Raw genomic sequence first — 21851 nt, forward strand, 5'->3', positions numbered from 1 at the left:
ATTTTATGCGTTTATGTCATTTAGTCAACCTGCCGCCAAGTTTGTGTTTAAATAAATAGAAGAAAGAAAATAAAAACTGCCGCCAAGTACGTCTCGTAGCTGAGTATTTGATAAAGATTAGTGCAGGGGGGTTGGTTTTTCTGAAGAAAAACGTTTTACACACTGCATGCAAATTATTTCTGAAGAATATATATGTGATCAATCCAAATTTACTTTCCAGAAAATATCCTGTTCAATAGATACCCGATTTGATTGCTTTCAGAAAAGTGGATTGTATTATTTGGCAGAATATCAGTACATCAGATATGTCTTGGTTCTTCTGAACCATTGCAGTTGGCTGCACACATTTATTTTTACCTTCTGCCCAAAGTTTTTACCCCGTCCTCCAAATCGTGTCGTTATCAGAACTAAAAACGAGATCAAGGTGTACGATTTAGTTTTACCACTCTTAGGTGTATGAATTTAGTGCTTACGAAGATTAATTTTGTCATTAACAAAAGCTGTAGCCATTAGGAATGCAACTTGTTTTCGCTTGCCTTCGTAGGTGGTTTAGTAACTGCGTAGCGCGTTTTACTCTGCACAAGTTCAATTTTTTCTTTTTTCTTTCAGTGAGATTGTCTGGTCATCTATATAATCTATACAAGCAACTTTAGATCATCATATATAATTTTAAAAGGAACACACGCCTTAAATCAAGAGCATTAAAAAATGGTATCAATATTTCCTTTGTATTTTAGAATATATATCAGCTTCATACATGGTCTATGTACATAATCTGTAAGAGGAACAGGCATAGACAAATTGGGCAGCCTCCTAAATAATACAACAAAGAAGAGTAAAGTTTACCTATTCCAGAAAACTTCCGGCCATAGAATAAGATAGAGATTAATGTAAGACTCTGGAAGATGACTTACAATCATCTTAAAACGCATAATCTATATCTGATATATTTTGATACATGGACTTCTTAATAAGCCGTTGTTGCTCATCATACAAATCAAGGTTTTCGCATGGTGCAGGGAAAACGGATCCTATTACACGGCCCTGTACATAAGAACACTGGAATATATGCTTCTTTTTATATGTAATACCCACGGACATATCATGGAAAGTGACATTTCTCACTGGAATATCCTGGCTTCCATATATACGGACAGGTACTCGGACTCTTTCACCGTGGATTGAACTGTAACTTATGTCCTGAAGAACAGGAATTGCCTTCGCGTTGAAATTCTTGTTTGGGTGTTCATTATAATCAGTCTTTATGACAATCCCAACCCGAACATTTTCAAATGTCAGATTGCGGTATGTGATGTGTCGAACATATCCTCCTCTTCCAACAGCTGTCTTAATCCGCACAGCACGCCTTGAGTTCCATACAAGAACGTTCTCCACAGTAACATTGGACACTCCACCAGACATCTCACTGCCTATTGATATGCCGGCACTGTCATAATTTAGCCAATAGAGGTCTGAGTTACATTTTGAAGACAAGACCCCCAACCATAGACTCTTCAGTTATGTAAATGAAAAAAAAGAATTGCAGCAATATCTGCAAGTTTATTGGATATTAAGATGACATAAACATGGAACAATCATAAAGTATTTTGGTGCTGCATGTAAAGCTGAGAAAGTGATCAAGTATTATCTCAAGCTAGCAACTCTTCTGACTTCTCTACTCAAACGAACTTAAGGTGCTGAGATACTCATCGTATCATTCATAAGATTTTCTTTTTTTACTCAAAATTGAGTCCAATTATTTGTTTTAAACAATCACCTGATGTTTGGCTCACACCCCAAGGAACACGAGGAATATCGCTAGTTTAACTTGCCAGGACACAGGACAAAGATCATGGTATTCCAATTATATTGTTTTTATGTTTCCAAACATATTTCCTCTCAAGTAGACTTGAAAAGGCGAATCAAACTACCAGAGCTCAAATCTCAATTCAGATTGGACAAAAAATCTGATATATAAATGACATACTTTTTTACTTTAACTCACAAATCTGAGTATCGGGTTACCCGCTCGTTTAATGTGTCATTTTTCGTAAAATTAAAGATAAATATACCTAGATTCAATTAGTGGCTCAAACTGGATTGACTCTTCACTTAATAATCAACTCCTTAAGTTAATACATTCAATTAGCTTACGCCCCCTAGAATTACATAATCTTATTTGTTAATATAAATTATAAAAGTACTCCCTCCGTCCCTTTCAATTGTTTACATTTTTTAGAGAGTGTCCGACACGCATTTTAAGGTGCATATAAAGTATAGTTCTGTAAAAATTTTTTACAATTTTGTTTTTCTGAATAAAAATTTAAACATTCAACTTTTATTCAGAAAAAGAAAATTGTAAAAATAAGTTACATAACTATACTTTTTATGCACCTTAAAATACGTGTCGGACTCTTCCTCAGAAATGTAAACAATTGGAAGGGACTGAGGGAGTATATTACATAATTATTTCATTTATTAAATTAGATCGAATTAGAAATTTCTAATACAACTAGTCTATATTTGACAAATAATTTAAACACGTCCAGAGTTAAATAAATTATTATAATCAGCCCAATTTAAATAAACAAACAAATATGTTCACACTAGTGTTCAACTTTATGTTACTAAATTTTCTCACACCTGCTCTTAAGAATATCCGAGCAGAGGGGAAGCAAAAGTAATTTTCCTATGTCTATTGAAGAGACTTGATCACAGAACCTATGACTTAAAAAGTTCTTGGAGCTTAGGAGGCCAGGGCATCCTTAATAGAGGTATGCATGGATCAGGGAAAAGTCATAACTGATAGTCTGATACTATAATAATATTATTCCTTGAGGACATTAGATATATAGCAAATGAAAATATGTCAATATGTACTAATAGTAGACAGGAAATCTCACCTGACCATAGATTGAACTACAAGGTTCCGGATAAGAATGTTTTTCGAGGGACGACCATATGAAATTCCATATTGATCCCAACCACTTTTGATTGCAATGGCATCATCTCCTACACTTATGTAAGAGTCTTCAATTATCATGTTTTCGCACGAGTCTGGAAAAGCAGAAACAAGAAAACATAAGGTTTATATGTAGTAACATAACTAGGACTGAGGACTGTTGGTACATATTTATAGCTTGCAACGATACTGGAAATCTTAACTTCTTAAATTGTTCGTAAGTCAGGAAATCAAATAAGCATCTATGAACAACAAACGCTACTAAGCTTAAAGGATTTTGAGTTGACACTGAAAAGTGGGATTTTCTTAGTAGCTAATAACTAATATAAAGGATAAGGAGAACTTGGCAAAGAAAATAAATTAGAAAAAACAGAAAAAGAGGATAAGTAGAAAAACACACTTGCCAGGATCAATGCCATCAGTATTTGGGGCTTTAGATATGGGAGCCAGGATCGTCATATTTCTGATTGTTACGTTCTTGCAGTCATATGGATGCAATGTCCAGAAGGGAGAATCACGCAAGGTTATGTTTGATATTAAAATGTCGCTTGACCACATTATCTGCACAAGCGGGCCTCTTGTGTGATTCAGAAGCTTCTGACGATACTTCTTCCACCATGAATGACCCTGTCCATCAATGGTACCATTATGCCCTGTTATTGAGAATAAACTTACATAATCAGATTAATTACTTTAAGCATTATTAGTGTTAATCTTACTCCACAGAATTCTTGGCTCACCCACATAGCCTGTACCTAAGACTAATTTACATGTTCTGCACACTATTTTCATTCAAGAAAGGTCAAGGCAAGTGAAAATTCGTTGAGAGTCAACTAAATAACAAGGATATCTACCCCCAAGGAGTGGCCTAGTGTTTTGAAGTGGATAGTGAAGTGCTTGGGGAGTTTGAGTTAGAGGTTGAGGGTTCTTTTCTAGGGAGAGGCAAACATTTCATGGCGGTCACCTGGCTTTGGGTCTAGTAGGGTGGTCCTTACCCAGGGTTTACTCGTAAAAAGGTTCCCCGTCAAAAAAAGACAAGGAAATCGGCATCAAATTTAAACCAACTCTTCTGTCTCTAACCCACATGTGTGCTTTCTCATCCCGTATAACCTTTTTTTTTCTCTCCCCCACAGCACACACAAAACACAGACACGCACACGAGTGTGCACACACTTACTCTGTTGCTCTTTTTTTCTTTCCATTTTCAAGGTTAACCCTAACACTAAGAGTAAATCACTACAATAGACTATAGTTGTAAAGAATATCTAATCAGATAGCAGACAATTTACTCTAGGTCAAGCTAAAGGATTAGAAAGAAGTAACAAACAGCCCACACCTTGACAGATAGCCTCAATATTATTGGTTCTAATCTCTATTATGATGCATAATTTACATATTATTCAACTCGATGTAGGTCAGAGTTATCGGGACTCGATCAAGCTACAAATCCATAGTTTTTTTTTTGACAAATGCAGAAAGTTTTCATTAAATTGAATATAATACAGTCGGAACAAACCCCCAACTGTCGATACAACCAGGTGATAAAACAAATAACATACTAAAATCAATTAGATGATTTGTTTCCTGATCGTTTAACACATAAAATTTAAAAATTCTTGAAGCTAAAAACGAAATCAAAGACATCCCAAGCGATCCAAATTGCACCAACATCTCTCAAAATAGCAACATCGCAATTGACCATATCACGTAAAAACTATGTTTAACCCAATGTTCGGAAACAACAATCGCATAAAATGAGATTGAAGAAGCGGCACCCCAGCTATCTACATACCGGACACCAGCTATAGACATGTCGAATGCACCCCAGCTATCTACATGCCGGATACAGGCTATAGACATGCTAAAAGTATAAACCCATAAAAGATGAACAATCTTTGGTTCTGAAAGGCGAGCTCTTGCAATAATCACCACCGTCCCAGATTCGATACAGGTTTTGTAGATCACCAAAAATATCAACAACTTCGTCCTCAACAGATCCAATACCAGATTAACCCAAGTATGACTAAACAAAAACATAACAAACACTCCAAAAGGAGAGACAACCACACACACTCCAAGAGGAGAGACACACAAATACCCAAAAGAATTGAGTTTTATTGAATAGAAATCAACGAGAATAAAAGAAAATGAAGGGATTGGGGCTTTCCACTGGACGATTTACTTGAAAATGGACAAACCCTAGGAGAGGGGAGAGAGCTGGGAGGCGGCGGCTACAATAAATTGATCTTCCGTATAGCTACAAATACATAGTTTATTAGCTGAAAAAATAAATTGTGTTTCCGCTATTTTTAATCTATTAATGTAATCTCTACATCTATACATAACGAATTAGTGTGGTACATTCATGTCGTTCAATGTAAAACATGGATAACCAGCAATGTAATAAAGACAAGGTGTAAGGTTCAGGTATGACATTTTTAAGAGCGGAATGGCATTTTATTTATACCCCCACTACTAGTCCGGTCAACCAATTTGCATGGTTTAAACACCAAATAATATAGTTTAAAGATGTTGCATTTGTTTCTGATTAGAAAAAATGGAAAATTGGGATTCTGGACGTCCGATTACTGTTTGAATGATTGCACAGACCAATCAGCCTCGTCTAAGCAACAATTTTCTCGGTCAATACGTATGGACAAGAACCAATTATTTTATCAATACACGTTTGATGTGAACCTCATCCACAGGTCAAACTCTTCGAATGGACATGCTTCATTGAAGTCATATTGAATTGGTGGATTCCAAGGCTCAGTCATGAGGAGGTTTAAAATCAACAAACAAGGGTTAGATCATTTCAAATTTTACACTTTAATTTATAGGCCTTAGCTTTTGACAAATTATTGTTTGTTTCACAATATGAGTTTAAACAAGGAGATGTACAAGAGACTAACCTGTAATGACAACATCTTTGAGATGTTGACCATGGATTAAACTTCCATATCGAGCTCCTCGATGCTCTCTCCCGCGTCCATAGGAAGGTAGAGGAGGCAATAAAGGCCAGTATTTCTCATCCTTTAAAGCAAAAAAACAAACATAAAAATGGGAACAATAAATGTAAGCATGATGTGCATTCCAGCTTCAAGGGGCATGATCCAATCCAGGGTCTAGTAGGGATGGCAAAAAAATCCGATCCGACGGATATCCGATCCGAAACCCGAAATTTTGGATTTACCGAACCTGATTTTTTGGATTTCGATATGGATTTAATTTTTAAACCCGGAAATTTTTGGATTTGGATATTATATACATGTATATATTAAATATACATGTATATAATATTAGAATTTTTTATATTACACATGATTATATATATATATGTATTTTGTAATCTACATTATACGTATTATTATATAATTTTTAGAACATATATTTTTATATTTATGTTAAAAATTATTCAATTATAAACTTTATTGAAATATAATTATTCATCATTTAAATAGGTGATAAGGTTTATAAGGTTAACATCTTTTAGTAATAAATTTAAAAAATTGGGTATCAATTGAGTTGATTTTTTAAATATTAGCTATACATATAGTAACACAATTAATGATGTGGTGGAGTGGTTGAGACACGTTAAAACTCTTTCTCTTCACGTCGCGTGTTCGATCCCAAGTACTTGAAATATCAATAATTATACAAAATTTCAAATTTCGGGTTCGGGTTTCGGATTCGGGTATGAATATCCAATTAAAAAAAATCGGGTTTCGGATATACCCGAATCCGATTCGAAATCCGATGGATCGGTTTCGGGTATTCATTTTCGGGTATTTTTCGGGTTCGGGCCGGGTTCGGGTATGGATAAAATTTTCGGGTTTGGATATGGATTCTGCAATACCCGACCCGATCCGATCCGATTGCCATCCCTAGTGTCCAGCCATATAAAAATTTATTCAAAAAAAAATGTGCCAGTTTATATCCATTTATAACTAGATCCACTAATATGATGAAATGTAAGACGCATATCTTCTGCACACATCAGTTCATGAAAAAATATCTCTCCAAATAATACTTCAGGTCCATCAAATATACAACTATACACTTGTATGTGATCTCTGGCAGTGGCGATACTATGAGGACTAGACAGAGCTAAAGACTCAAATGACCTCTTCTCAAACTACTGTCAAAAAATTTACGAGCACCGGCTGATATTCAATATTTACTTGGAAAAGATTTCAACAACCTGTCAGAGAGTGAAGAAGAGAAATATGGGACTCTACAACTAAAAAAGAGGAGGTTCAAATTTGAGTTTGGGAAGAAGATGATGCCGACGTCAATCTCTCTGCCAGTATTGATGCCGCTGTTTCCCTTAATTTTTAAGTTAATATTTCACTTTTACATACCAACCCGGCAACTTGTGCTAGTTTCTATATTTTTAATTGTTATCATAATTTTTTTGAATCACTAATTTAGTTTTTGGGTTTAAATATTAAGATTGATGCATACATGACTGATTTTCAGAATTTAGAACTGAAATTGATTTGTAAATTTTAGTGTCTGGTGAATGCATCAGGAATTAAGATTTCTTTGGTACATGACGGTTGAATTTGTTGTTTAAATTCGAGTCATTTTACTACACATCTTCTTTGTCTATAATTATCATTGTTACAAGCAAGTTCTTTTTTCTTGTGTGGACTATGGATTTTGCTTTCTTCTTTGACGGAAATTACATTCTACGAGGTTTAAACTCTGTAGATCACTTTTTATCTATTCATTCAATTACAGGTTAAATTGTGAATTATATTAAAAATGCATAAAATCTATATTAAAGCAGATCGCCATCCTAATAAAACAGAGAAAGCTACATCAAATGCATACATAACATGTCAATTTCATGTCATTCTGAAGCTTACTGAAGTTTGATAACAACCCAAGAGTTTCTAGTTATGTTAATAAATCTTGTCAATTCCGTGTTCTAGAACTTGCCTAGATTTGATAAAATGAATATACAAGCTTGATAGAATCAAAATTTAACAAACTAGTCCTTTCCGGTCTTATTCCGAGTTATTAATTCGTGTGTGCCTAAAATTAGACCTGTCCTTTAAGTCTTGCCAACATATAACACTATTGCATTGCATAATCAATTTACAAACTTAAACCACTATATGAACTAAAATTACTCAAAAAAAACATAAAATGGAAAGAAACACTCACTTGAATCCCAAGAATAACAGCACCATGAGCAAGAAACAAAGTCATATGACTAGTAAGATTAAAAGGAGCAGTCAACCAAATGCCAGCAGGAACATTAAGCTGCCCTCCTCCATTTTTCGAAATCGCAATCACTGCTCTTTCAAAAGCCTCAGTATTCACCTTAACCCCATCTCCAACACCCCCAAACTCGGTCAAATTAAACACCACAGGACGCAATGCAGGCAATTCTACTACACTAACCGGAACATTTATTCGAAAAATGGGGAACTGGGTTGTGAAGCTTTTGTACCAAATGAGTAGAGAACAGGCAGCAATGATGATCAGAAGTGTGAATAGGGTTTTCTGGGAAGTGAAGTTGAGGTTTCTTAGGTGGGGTCCACGGGAGTGTGGTGGTGGGGTCTCTACCATGGTTGTAAGAGAGATTAGTGATGGTTATGAGTTGAGTTTGAAGTGTTGATACATGTTTTGGTTTATGTATGTAAGTGATCTGTGTGTGAGGATGTTGAAGTGGATTCAGTGAAAGTGGAGAAAGTGTGATTAGATCAAGTTTGTTAGAAGTTAGTTGGAAGTAAGTGTTTAAGTTGTGTTAGTTTGTGTTGGGTTGTGTAGATCTGGACATTGCACAATCATAAACATGAACACACTTCAGGATCAAAGATTGCTCTGACTTTTTGCAACCTAAAAAAAATGTTTTCTCAATTTTTTCTAGAAACTTTTTTTAGTAAAAATATACTCCCCGTGCCCCTCAATTCTTTAAATTAGGGACGGCGGGACTCGGCACGCACTTTAATGTTCTTATTAAATGTAGTAACATAATTATTTTTAAAATATTTTTTCTTCTAAATAAAAATATAATTTCAAACTTTTATACAAAAAAAGAAAATTTTAAAAATAAATTACGGAAGTATACTTTATAGTTTCCTTAAAATGCGTTTCAAGCATGTGAAAAAACTGTAAAGAAATGAGAGGGACGGAGGTAGTAATATTTATATTTAGTTTAGAAAAAGAATTAAAAAAATTACTTGAGAATGTGTATTTTTCAATTAGGATTGTGAAAAACATCGAAAATTTCAATTTACGTCCAAAATATCTGTTTTTATATTGAGAAAAATAGAATAATATTCGTACTCAATATTATACATATGAATTGTTAAATTTGTGTATTGTGGTTTTGATAATTTTATTAGAATCAAATTATAATAAAAAATTGCTCCATGCTGAATCAACTGTGGGCAGAGATGAGATGTTTTAGACTCCATTTCATCGTATTTTGGGTGTTGTAAAATTTGGGAATCAGGAAAAATCGGTCTAAGTACCGATTTAGAATTAGTTGAAAATTGGGATTAATCGAATTAATAATCGGATATATTATAATATTAAATTATATCTAATATATTATTATTATCATATTAGTTATTTATTTATTAATAAATTTATATTTATTATATCATAATTTTAATACTTATTCATACTTAAATTAATATAGTAGTTTAATTTTAATAAATAATTATATATATTCCAATAAAGAAAAATTTGTAAAATTAATCCTATTTCAAAAATCAAATCGTTCGAATCTATACTCTTTATTAATAAGCGAAACCATGTATTGTTGGATTTTAATCATCACGGAAGCATGGTAAAACAATTTTACACATATAAAATCCAAATAAATGCATATAAATCGTGATTAAAACATATGCGATCGATTTCTAATCTTTAAAAGCGATCCAACATAACGAGCAGAGATCCTTAGCAGCTGCTCCTCAAGTGTGAAACATTCCACCGGTATCCACAAAGAAAACGATGTAATGAAGGAGGAGGAGGTGGAGAGAATTAGGGTTTTGTAAATATTTTGGGTTGAGGCAAAAATAGGGTTTATAATGGTATATTTATAGGCAAAATTTTCAGCTGAAAATTTCCCATAAAATATTATTATTATTAACCCTTTATTATTCTCACTAATAATTAAAACACCTTTTAATTATTAATTCTTTTTCTAAACACTTTAGAAATAATTCTCTCTCTTGATTAATTTCCAAAAATTAAATTCTTAATTAATAATATTAAGAACTTTTCTTAATTAATTTATAATCAATTAAATCTCATTTAATCAATTATTAAATTTGCCAATTAATTATTTATTTCATAAATAAATAATTATCAGCCATTATTAATTAATTCCTCCACCATTAAATCATTCTTTTTTATGGTGTGGCCCTGTAGGTTCAATATTAAGCCAGTAGTAGAAATAAATAATAATAAAACAATTTTATCATTATTTATATAAATTCTCTAATTCATTAAATATGATTAATTAATTAATCATATTTATTCTACATCGTGAGGGATACTTCTCAGCATATCGCGACTATCCGGATAATACGAATTCACTGCTTAGAATACCAATAACCTATCCAGTGAATAATTACCGTACAATTAATTCCTTCTACCCTGCAATGTCACGATTAAATACAATGCATGGATCTTGTGTCAAGCCTATCTTATTTAATCACTTACTATTCCATTCACTATACTTAGTTCTATTTAATGTAAATTAGAAACTCATTTCTAATTTCATTCACTCTGGTCAGAGATTCCTGAACTAGCATAAGTGGATCAGTATTGAACATTCTCTTCCTTCACTGGAAGGGGTAGATCCTTTATTGATCATACACTATCTTCGTGTACAAATTCCTATACCCAGTAGATCCCTTATAATTGTCCCTGGAGACTAAGAACTAAACCAAAGCATAGTTCAGTGTACACAAGATGACTATGATGACCTCAAGTCTAAGGATACTTGGTACAACTATCACTATGTGAACAACTGCTGACACGTGAGTGAACTCCATCAGTTGTTCAGCTGTGCGAGTCATGTTTAGTAGGTGCTTATTCTATAATAAGCACCTACATACTAGTTATAGTGTCACCACACAAATGTCTATGAGAACATACATCCTTCATAATGAAGCAAGCATAGTATGTACCGATCTTTGCGGATTATTAATTACCAGTTAGTAATCCTACGACCAGGAACTATTTAAATTTAGAGTTATCATCTTTTAGGTCTCATTATTATGATCTCATCACAATCCATAAAAAGCTTTACTCTAAACTGTGGTATATCTTATTCAAACACTTAAAATAGATAGAGCCCGTAATAAAAACAAAACAAGTCTTTTATTAATATCAATGAAATCAAAACAAATTACATAAAAGTTATTCCTAAATCCTCATACATGATTGGACTTAGGACATATCTCTTTCAATCTCCCACTTGTACTAAAGCCAATCACTCCGGTATCTAATACCCATCATGTCTTTATGACGATCAAAGTGACTTTGAGAAAGTGGCTTTGTTAAAGGGTCTGCTATGTTGTTATGTGTGTCAACTCTCTCGACGTTGACATCTCCTCTTTCAACAATCTCCCTAATCAGATGAAAGCGCTGCATGACATGTTTGGAACTTTTATGAGACCTAGGTTCCTTGGCTTGTGCTGTTGCTGCGTTGTTATCACAATACAACACAATAGGCTCTTCAACGCTAGGAACAACTCCCAACTCAGAAACAAATTTCCTCATCCAAACGGCTTCTTTTGCAGCCTCACTTGCAGCTATATATTCTGCTTCCGCTGTGGAGTCAGCCGTTATAGACTGTTTGGAACTCTTCCAACTAATCACACCACCATTCAGAGTAAACATGTACCCTGACATGGATTTGCTATCACTTTCTTATTGAAAACTAGAGTCAGTATAACCCTCTATTTTCAACTCAGATTCACCACCAAAAACAAGAAAAATGTCCTCAGTCCTTCGCAAGTACTTAAGGATGTTTTTCACTGCTTTCCAGTGGTCTTCACCTGGATTGGACTGATATCTGCTCGTCACACTAATTGAATAAGCAACATCAGGCCTTGTACACAACATCGCGTACATGATAGATCCTATTGCTGAAGCATAAGGAATCTTACTCATACGCTCTCTTTCCTCAGGTGTCTTAAGAGACATTTTTTCGGAAAGGGACACTCCATGGCTCATCGGTACGAGACCTCTTTTGGAGTTTTCCATGCTAAACCTTTTAAGCACTTTCTGGATGTATGTACCTTGGGTAAGACCTATCATTCTTCTAGATCTATCTCTATAGATATTCATACCGAGAATGTAGGATGCTTCTCCCAAGTCCTTCATTGTGAAGTTCTTTGATAGCCATACTTTGACTGATTGCAGCATCGGTATATCATTTCCTATAAGAAGTATGTCATCTACATACAATACAAGAAATGTTACCGCACTCCCACTAACCTTCTTGTAGAAACATGGCTCATCTATGTTTTTTGATAAAATCAAACTCTTTGATTGTCTCATCAAAACGAATGTTCCATCTACGAGAAGCTTGCCATAAACCATATATGGTTCGCAGCAGCTTACATACTAGGTGTTCATTTCCCTTGGAAAGAAAACCCTCTGGCTGTGTCATATACACTTCCTCCTCAAGTTCCCCATTGAGGAAGGCCGTTTTCACGTCCATTTTCCAGATCTCATAGTCGTAGTAAGCAGCAATCGCAAGCAAAATCCGAATTGATTTTAACAGGGCTACAGGGGAAAAAGTTTCATCAAAGTCAATCATTTGCCTTTGTTTGAATCCTTTTGCCACGAGCCTGGCCTTATAGGTCTCCACCTGGCCATCTGCTCCAATCTTTCTTTTGTATACCCACTTGCACCCAATAGGCTTAACACCTTCATGCGCCTCAACCAGAGTCCATACTTGGTTGGTATACATAGATTCCATTTCGTATTTCATGGCACTATACCATTTTTCTGAGTCAACACTACTCATAGCCTCATTATAGGTCACAGGGTCGTCATCATCAATGATTGACAACTCATTGCCATTCTCAATGACAAGGCCATAATACCTCTCAGGTTGGCGATACACTCTCCCCGTCCTACGAATGGGTTGTTCCACAGAAGGTTGTTCAGTCTGAACAGGTGTTTCCACTTGATCCGTAGTAATTTGTGCTTCTTGAACTTCATCAAGTTCAATTTTGCTCTCACTATTTCCTTCAAGGATAAACTCCTTTTCCAAGAAGGTAGCATGTCTGGAGACAAACACCCGATGATCGGTGTAAAAGTAATACCCCAAAGTCTCTTTAGGATATCCCACAAAACTATATTTTACGGATCGAGATTCCAACTTATCTGTGTCAACTTTCTTGACGTAAGCTGGACATCCCCAAATCTTAACGTGTTTAAGACTCGGTTTCCTTTCTTTCCATATCACATATGGAGTTTGAGGAACAGATTTGGAAGGCACCTTATTCAGCAAATATGCTGAGGTTTCCAATGCATAACCCCATAGGAATACTGGAAGATTCGCATAGCTCATCATGAACCGAACCATGTCTAACAAAGTTCGATTTCTCCTTTCAGATACCCCATTTAACTGTGGAGTATATGGAGGAGTCCATTGGGAGACTATACCATTTTCTTTGAGATAATCTAGAAACTCTCCATTCAAGTATTCACCACCTCGATCTGATCGAAGAGTTATAATACTGTGTTTGGTTTATTTCTCCACTTCATGTTTATATTCTTTGAACTTTTCAAAGGCTTCAGACTTGTGTTTCATCAAATACACATATCCGAATCTAGATCTATCATCTATAAAAGTAATGAAGTACGAAAATCCACCCATGGTATGCGTAGATATTGGTCCACATACATCTGTGTGTACCAATCATAGCAAATCTGCAACCCTCTCTCCATGTCCACTAAATGGAGATTTGGTCATTTTACCCAATAGACAAGACTCGCATGTAGGATATGATTCAAAATCAAAGGGGTCAAGTAACCCTTCCTTATGCAATATCCGCAATCTATTTTCACTAATATGACCTGGCCTACAGTGCCATAAATAGGTTAGATTTTCATCATTTCGTTTTCTTTTATTAGTTTGTTCAATCTGAAATAAATCATGCTCGACGTCACATACATACAGACCATTATTTAAAATTCCACGTCCATAAAGAACATTATCTCTAAGGATAGAACATTCATTATTCTTAATAATAAATGAAAAACCATCCAAATCCAACATAGGAATAGAAACAATATCCTCACAATAGAGGGAACGTAATAACAATTATTCAAAATAATAGTCTTGCCCATAGGCATATATAAACTAAATGATCCTACGGATATGGCCGCAACCCTTGCTCCATTGCCCATACGTAGAATCGCCTCATCTTTTTCAAGAGTCCTACTTCCCTTTAGTCCTTGCAACGAATTGCAAATATGAGAATCACAGGCGGTATCTAATACCCAAGTAGAAATTTGACCTAGTGACATATTAACTTCGATTATGAACATGCCTGAATCAGAAGCGGTAGTCTTACTACCCTTCCTCTTCTTCAATTCTGCAAGGTAAACCTTGCAGTTTCTCTTCCAGTGCCCTAACTTGTTACAGTGAAAGCAAACAGCTAAATTAGGATCAGTCAACTTGTGAGCATCTAGTATGCTCCGGAGTGATAGTGCAGAAGACATGACGAATATAGTAAATCTGTATGTGATAAACACATAACAACACTTAGCAAATATTCAATTTCATTTCAAAACACTATATGAATCGGGTCTTTATTCATAAGTGTCTCCCACTAGTTTATCTAATTTATTCAACCCCCTAAGTGAAAATTAAGCATTCATAATGCTAGTGGGAATAGGGATCCTACATTCCATCACACAACCTCGGCTGTAGCACGAAACGTCATGTGATGTTCAATAGGCAGACAACTCTTGTCAATTACATCTTATGTTATTCCCTAATATAACTTTAGCCTCTTGAATAATTGAGTCACGGCTGTGGCACTACAAACTCAATATTCTAAGTCAAGTCTAACCCAACATTTCGTACAATTGAATCAGTCTCCAACGGCCCACGGCTATGGCACGTACCGACCTTTAGATTCTAATTCAATGTACACATCGCTATGTAATAGACAAGTATTTCTTATTTCGAAATCAAAGCCCTCGGGTGTAGCACGAAACGACAATGATTTAAAAATAAGAACCACTTTCTACCATGTTGGAAGGCTATGACCGACACAAGCCCGTTGTGTCATTGGCCAATTACTACTTTATATTATTTAATTTTATAGGGATTATATTACGTTACAATCATAATCATATTATAAAGAGATTCTTCCTTTTAAATTAAATATTTCAAATCAATAATCGATAATCAGATGATTCCCAGATCGGGTGGAGCATTGTCAAGAGGCGTCACTTAATAACCCTTTCTTACAGATAGAAATCTGTTGTTGACAGAATCATCCTTTCTCTCAATATTGAAAATTCATATTCAATTACGTGTTTCATAAACACAAGAATCTCATGATCGTATTCATAATATTTATATTAAGGTCATGAAACAATTTCACAATACTAGATTGTCTAACAAACGCCTTATGTTAATTAAGTTCACCTAAACCTATCCTCGCATGATAAACTAAGCATATATCACATATATAAGCATGAATAAACGTCAAGGTAGGCATGCTACATCATGTAGCATATTAGAACTAAGCATTATACATCTCTATGTATCACATTAGGCATTTAAAAGCAATTAAAATAGTCAAAAACAGCTTTAAAACACTTCTGTTAGCTATAAACAGTTCGAAACAATTTCAGAAAATATCATATATACCATTAGATGTGTCTCGAAAAGACGAATCTAACGGCACCAAGCACGCCCAATTCTGAGCAGCCACGAGCCCTCACGCGCCAAAATAACCAAATCCACGCGCTGACACGCGCACACGCGCTGCCAGGCGCGTGTCTGACATCCACCCACGCGCCCCTAAACCCTAAGCTGACGTTAGCATGACGTCATCTGATGACGTCAGCATGACGTCAGCACTGGTTGACCCTTGACCCCGCGCGTGTCTGACACGCACCGCGCGTGGCACACCAGCGCGTGAGCCCCACGCGCGCATGCCAGACGCGCGCTCCTCTGCCAGTTTCAGACTGTTGCCGCCGCCGCTGTCTTTTCTTCAAACACTGTGCTTTCTCTTTCCGTGCCACCATTAAAACAGCACAAACAACACAGGAGATGTATATATATACATACTAACAAATTATATATATATATATGTTTATTTAATTACGAATTTAATTAAAATAACTTCAAAAATTCATAATAAATAATCCATACATCATAAAATTATGAAAAAAATATCCAGACGATCTACAACACTTGTAGAATCCAGATCTACAGTCAAAATAATTTTAAGAAACAATTTCTAACCATTCATAATTAATCCATGATATAACTTGTAAAAATCATAATTAATTCATATAAGCACATAAAATTCTGAAATTTTTACCACAGATCTATATGCATAGAACCTGGCTCTGATACCATTGTTGGATTTTAATCATCACGGAAGCATGGTTAAACAATTTTACACATATAAAATCCAAATAAAAGCATATAAATCGTGATTAAAACATATGGGATCGATTTCTAACCTTTAAAAGCGATCCAAAACAACGAGCGGAGATCCTTAACAACTGCTCTCCAAGTGTGAAGCACTCCACCGGTATCCACCAAGAAAACGATGTAATAAAGGAGGAGGAGGTGGAGAGAATTAGGGTTTTGTAAATATTTTGGGTTGAGGCAAAAATAGGGTTTATAATGGTATATTTATAGGCAAAATTTTCAGCTGAAAATTTCCCATAAAATATTATTATTATTAACCCTTTATTATTCTCACTAATAATTAAAATACCTTTTAATTATTAATTATTTTTCTAAACACTTTAGAAATAATTTTCTCTCTTGATTTAATTTCCAAAAATTAAATTCTTAATTAATAATATTAAGAACTTTTCTTAATTAATTTATAATCAATTAAATCTCATTTAATCAATTATTAAATTTGCCAATTAATTATTTATTTCATAAATAAATAATCATCAGCCATTGTTAATTAATTTCTCCACCATTAAATCATTCTCTTTTATGGTGTGACACTGTAGGTTCAATATTAAGCCGATAGTAGAAATAAATAATAATAATAAAACTATTTTATCATTATTTATATAAATTCTCTAATTTATTAAATATGATTAATTAATTAATCATATTTATTCTACATCGTGAGGGATACTTCTCAGCATATCGCGACTATCCGGATAATACGAATTCAATGCTTAGAATACGAAAACCTATTCAGCGAATAGTTACCGTACAATTAATTTCTTCTACCCTGCAATGTCACGATTAAATACAAGACATGGATCTTGTGTCAAGGCTATCTTATTTAATTACTTACTATCACATTCACTATGCTTAGTTCTATTTAATGTAAATTAGAAACTCCTTTCTAATTTCATTCACTCTGGCTAGAGATTCCTGAACTAGCATAAGTGGATCAGCATTGAACATTCTCTTCCTTCACTGCAAGGGGTAGATCCTTTATTGATCATACACTATCTTCATGTACAAATTACTATACCCAGTAGAGCCCTTATAATTGTCCCTGGAGACTAAGAACTAAACCAAAACATAGTTCAGTGTACACAAGATGACTATGATGACCTCAAGTCTAAGGATACTTGTACAATTATCATTATGTGAACAACTGCTGACACATGAGTGAACTCCATCAGTTGGTCAGCTGTGCGAGTCATGTTCAGTGAACTTATTCTATAATAAGCACCTACATACTAGCTATAGTGTCACCACACAAATGTCTATGAGAACAGACATCCTTCATAATGAAGCAAGCATAGTATGTACCGATCTTTGCGGATTATTAATTACCAGTTAGTAATCCTACGACCAGGAACTATTTAAATTTAGAGTTATCATCTTTTAGGTCTCATTATTATGATCTCATCACAATCCATAAAAAGCTTTACTCTAAAATGTGGTATATCTTATTCAAACACTTAAAATAGATAGAGCCCGTAATAAAAATAAAACAAGTCTTTTATTAATATCAATGAAATCAAAACAGATTACATAAAAATTATTCCTAAATCCTTATACATGATTGGACTTAGGACATATCTCTTTCATATATAATCTGGTGCTAAAAGTACCAAAGTACAAAAATACTAAATTTTGGTACTTACCCGACTTCTATTCACTATAAACTTTATTTTTAACACAAATAGACTTCTATTTTTTGTAAATTTTATTTTCTTTTTAGTTAGTGTGCTTCCAATCGTCTATTTACTTCATAAAATGAAAATATTTTTTAAATGATTTATAAATTATATTAAAAATTTATTATGTTACATTAAATTAAGTAAAATAACTTATATTTATTTTTAATTTTAGAAAAACTACAAACTACTAGGTAAACTACTAACACAAATTGACTTATATTCTCCGTAAACTTTATTTATTTATAAATTATATTAAAAATTAATTAAGTTACGTTAAATTAAGTAAAATAACATGTATATATTTTTATTTTGAAAAACTACTAACTACAAAGTAAACTATTAACACAAATTGACTTATATTTTCTGTAAATTTTATTTTCTATAACATTATTTTAAAAATAATTAAGTAATAGAAAATGACTTTAGTAACATTTATTAACTTTTAAACTGAAAAATATTGATTTAACGATCGTATTTGTTACTATCCATCACAACGTTTATTTACTTTAAATTAAAAAACATATTTTAACAGTAACATATTTATGGACTGTATTTATAGTATATTAAGTAATATTAAATTAAGTTTAATAACATCTATTTACTTTTAATTTGTAAATTAATTTTTATCGATAATTGAGTAATATTAGATAAACTATATTAAAAAGGCTAATTATAAGATAATTATCAAATTATATTAATTAATATTAAATTATCTAAAGAACAGATATTTGGTTTATAAGATAGAGATACAATCATAAAAATAAAACTAAAATGTTAGATTTCTATATCAAGTAAGACAATGCAAAATTAGAATTATAGTGAAAAATTTCATAACTGATTCGATTCTTTTTAACCACATAATTATTTTTTGCAAGTAACAATTTAATATTTGATATTAATATATTAATTTTAATTCGTATTTCGCATGGATTATGAATAATTCTCTACAAATATTAATTCGATATTTTTAGTCTCGGACCCGTGTTTTGCACGGGTTATCAACTATTTATACTAATAAGCGTCCCAAATCTGGGTATTAACTAGAAAATTATACAACTATTTTTTAAATTTTACAAAAATTAACTTCTACTCTCGTGTAAATTTTATTTTCTTTCAATTTTTTTTTGTTAAACATCCAAGCGTCAATTTACTTTTAAATAATCGTATTCGTAAATTAACATGTCATGTGATACTGTTATTTTTAATTTTGGGTACCATATGTACTTTATAAAGGATTAATAGGTTGAATCGGGGATTATGGGACATTTTTAAAACACTGATTATCTTTAATAAAAAAAAAATTGTTCAGCATATTAAAATTCAAGTCACAAAGGTCAGACTAGCATGCAGTGTTTCGTATATAGTTCATAATTTCATTTACAAGCTAGTTGAATAGTCAAAAAGTGGAGGAGGGAAGAAGAAGCAAAAATGGAAATAACAACTTCACAGATAATTGGCAAGCTGAAGCTTAAGGCCAACCCGGAAGGGGGATTTTACACGGAGACGTTCAGGGACAAATCGGTCTTTCTTACCAAATCTCAACTTCCTGATCACTGTATTTTCCTATCCCTCTTTGTTTTCTCATCTCTCTATAAATATACTTTGATGCTAAGTAATATCATCAGCTACTTGGCTAGTGTCTGTAATGATCAGTTACCAAAATTTTCGGAACTCTTTTTCAAGTTTTTTTCGGTTGATGAGAAATTACTAACTAAACTGCATCATGTCATGTCTTGAAATCCTTAAAGAAAAATTAATTTCATCATGCTAGTTCATGTTATTCTTGATTATGAGTTCTTTGCCAATATTATATGATGTTCTAGACTCCTGGTTCATGTCGTCGTTCTTTGTTTAATTTCTCGTTCTGGTGTCTCTACAGACAAGGTTGATCGTGCTATCAGTACAAATATATACTTTCTAGTGCCATCTGGGAGTGTGTCTCTCATCCATCGTATTCCATGTTCAGAAACTTGGAATTTCTACTTGGGAGATCCTCTTACGGTATGAAACGCTCTATACTTGTTATTTCAATAATCGATGTAGATTATACAAGTGACCTGCAAGTACTTTGTTTAGATAATAGATAGACCAGATATATATAATAGTAATGAGTCTAATGACATTACTGAGAATTAAAAGTATATAAAGATCCATTTTTCCCAATATTTCCCAACCATATTATATATGAGTAGTGTGTGTTGTTTTAACCAGAACTGAGCAGTGGAGGTGAATAACTCCTTAGCACCTGCACATTGTACCTCATTTATTCCTTTATGAAATTGGAGCTCTCAGTAGATGTTTCAAGAAGTTCAAAATCACCGTGGTTGTCTTTTCTTTCAGGTAGTGGAGATGAATGAGGCAGATGGCAGTGTTAAGTTAACGAACCTTGGATCTGATATAATAGAAGGAAATCAACTACTGCAGTATACAGTGCCACCAAATGTGTGGTTTGGTGCATTTCCGGCCAATGACTTCAAGATTGCTACAAATGATGTCATTGAGAAAAATCCACCCATCGACGTTGAGAAGCACTTTTCTCTTGTTGGATGCACTTGTGCTCCAGCCTTTGAGTTTGCTGACTTTGAGCTGGCAAAACATTCTGATCTCATTTCACGATTCCCTGCTCACAAATCTCTCGTTGCATTACTAACCCTACCCGGTTAATTTGAGATTTTCCTAATGTTGTTTCCGAAGCAAGTAGAGTGATATACATTCCGAGTCTCCTGTGGTCTACCAAATTCTGATTTTGGGTTCCCCTAGGTATGAAAAGCTCCATCTTGCTTGTATCATAATTATGACAAATTTGCAGTTCGAGTGGTGCTGTTTCTGATTCCTACTTTAACATTTTAATACGGTGTTTCAGATATGCATAAACTGATGGTGAAATCTATGTAAAGGGAGACATGAATTTCACATTCTCCCCACTAAAATCATTTGAAACTCCTGCAATAAGAATAAATTATCGGTGCCCAGGTTGTGTCTGAACTCTTAAAGCTTTAATAATAATAAAATTTTAAAAAGTTCTACAAAAATTGTAGTTGTCCTTGATATGTTATCCCAAGTTTGTATGACAAAACAGAAATTCCGATATAATAAATTAAACTGTATCTAAAAGGAAACCTAGGACTGAATCTGCAAGGTCTTGACATCTTCACATCAGCAGTTTTGCTTACTTGGGTCTTGCATGAATTTGAGAGATTTATGTAGAAATGCCACTGGGAACACGAGGCAGAGAGGACCTAAATGAACCATATATTTGAGTATAAACAGCACTTTGAATTCAATTTGTCATGAATTGGGAGTTTGTATTCGTGTTCAGCTCGAATATGAGTTCAATTTGGCTTGATTTTGATTCAATATAAGCTCAGTTCTAAGTTTCTTTAAATTTCTATGAAGCTCATGCCAAATTCAATTTATCATTAGCTCCTTTAATACTGTTAGTGGACATTTTATTGAGTCTTGAGAAGAAGATGTCACTCATTTGGTTGTCTGTCAAAACCTAATTTATGTGTTCATATTTCCAGAGAATAGGATTAAGAGC

The 21851-nt window shown here is 33.7% G+C and overlaps 2 protein-coding genes across 3 annotated transcripts; one reads left to right on the forward strand and one right to left on the reverse strand.

The window, feature by feature from the left end:
* Positions 1 to 709: 709 nt before the first annotated feature.
* On the reverse strand, positions 710 to 8819 carry LOC141692848 (putative polygalacturonase). Its single transcript, XM_074497797.1, has 5 exons — positions 8135 to 8819; positions 5875 to 5995; positions 3367 to 3615; positions 2904 to 3057; positions 710 to 1447 (listed from the first exon to the last, which is right to left on the reverse strand). Exons 1-5 carry the CDS (start codon positions 8540 to 8542, stop codon positions 922 to 924), a joined length of 1458 nt encoding a protein of 485 aa, XP_074353898.1. The 5' UTR covers positions 8543 to 8819; the 3' UTR covers positions 710 to 921.
* A 10851-nt stretch (positions 8820 to 19670) lies between these two features.
* On the forward strand, positions 19671 to 21342 carry LOC141692984 (uncharacterized). Of its 2 annotated transcripts, XR_012562977.1 has the most exons (4): positions 19671 to 19865; positions 20190 to 20311; positions 20651 to 21070; positions 21174 to 21342. XR_012562977.1 is itself a non-coding variant. In XM_074497964.1 (3 exons), exons 1-3 carry the CDS (start codon positions 19739 to 19741, stop codon positions 20972 to 20974), a joined length of 573 nt encoding a protein of 190 aa, XP_074354065.1. In that variant the 5' UTR covers positions 19672 to 19738; the 3' UTR covers positions 20975 to 21342. The 2 variants fall into 2 exon arrangements, 1 of the variants encoding a protein (XP_074354065.1); XM_074497964.1 differs by having other exon boundaries at positions 19672 to 19865; positions 20651 to 21342.
* The last annotated feature ends 509 nt before the right edge of the window (positions 21343 to 21851 follow it).

This window comes from Apium graveolens, chromosome 10, assembly GCF_009905375.1.
Source record: "Apium graveolens cultivar Ventura chromosome 10, ASM990537v1, whole genome shotgun sequence".
Lineage (NCBI taxonomy): Eukaryota > Viridiplantae > Streptophyta > Magnoliopsida > Apiales > Apiaceae > Apium > Apium graveolens.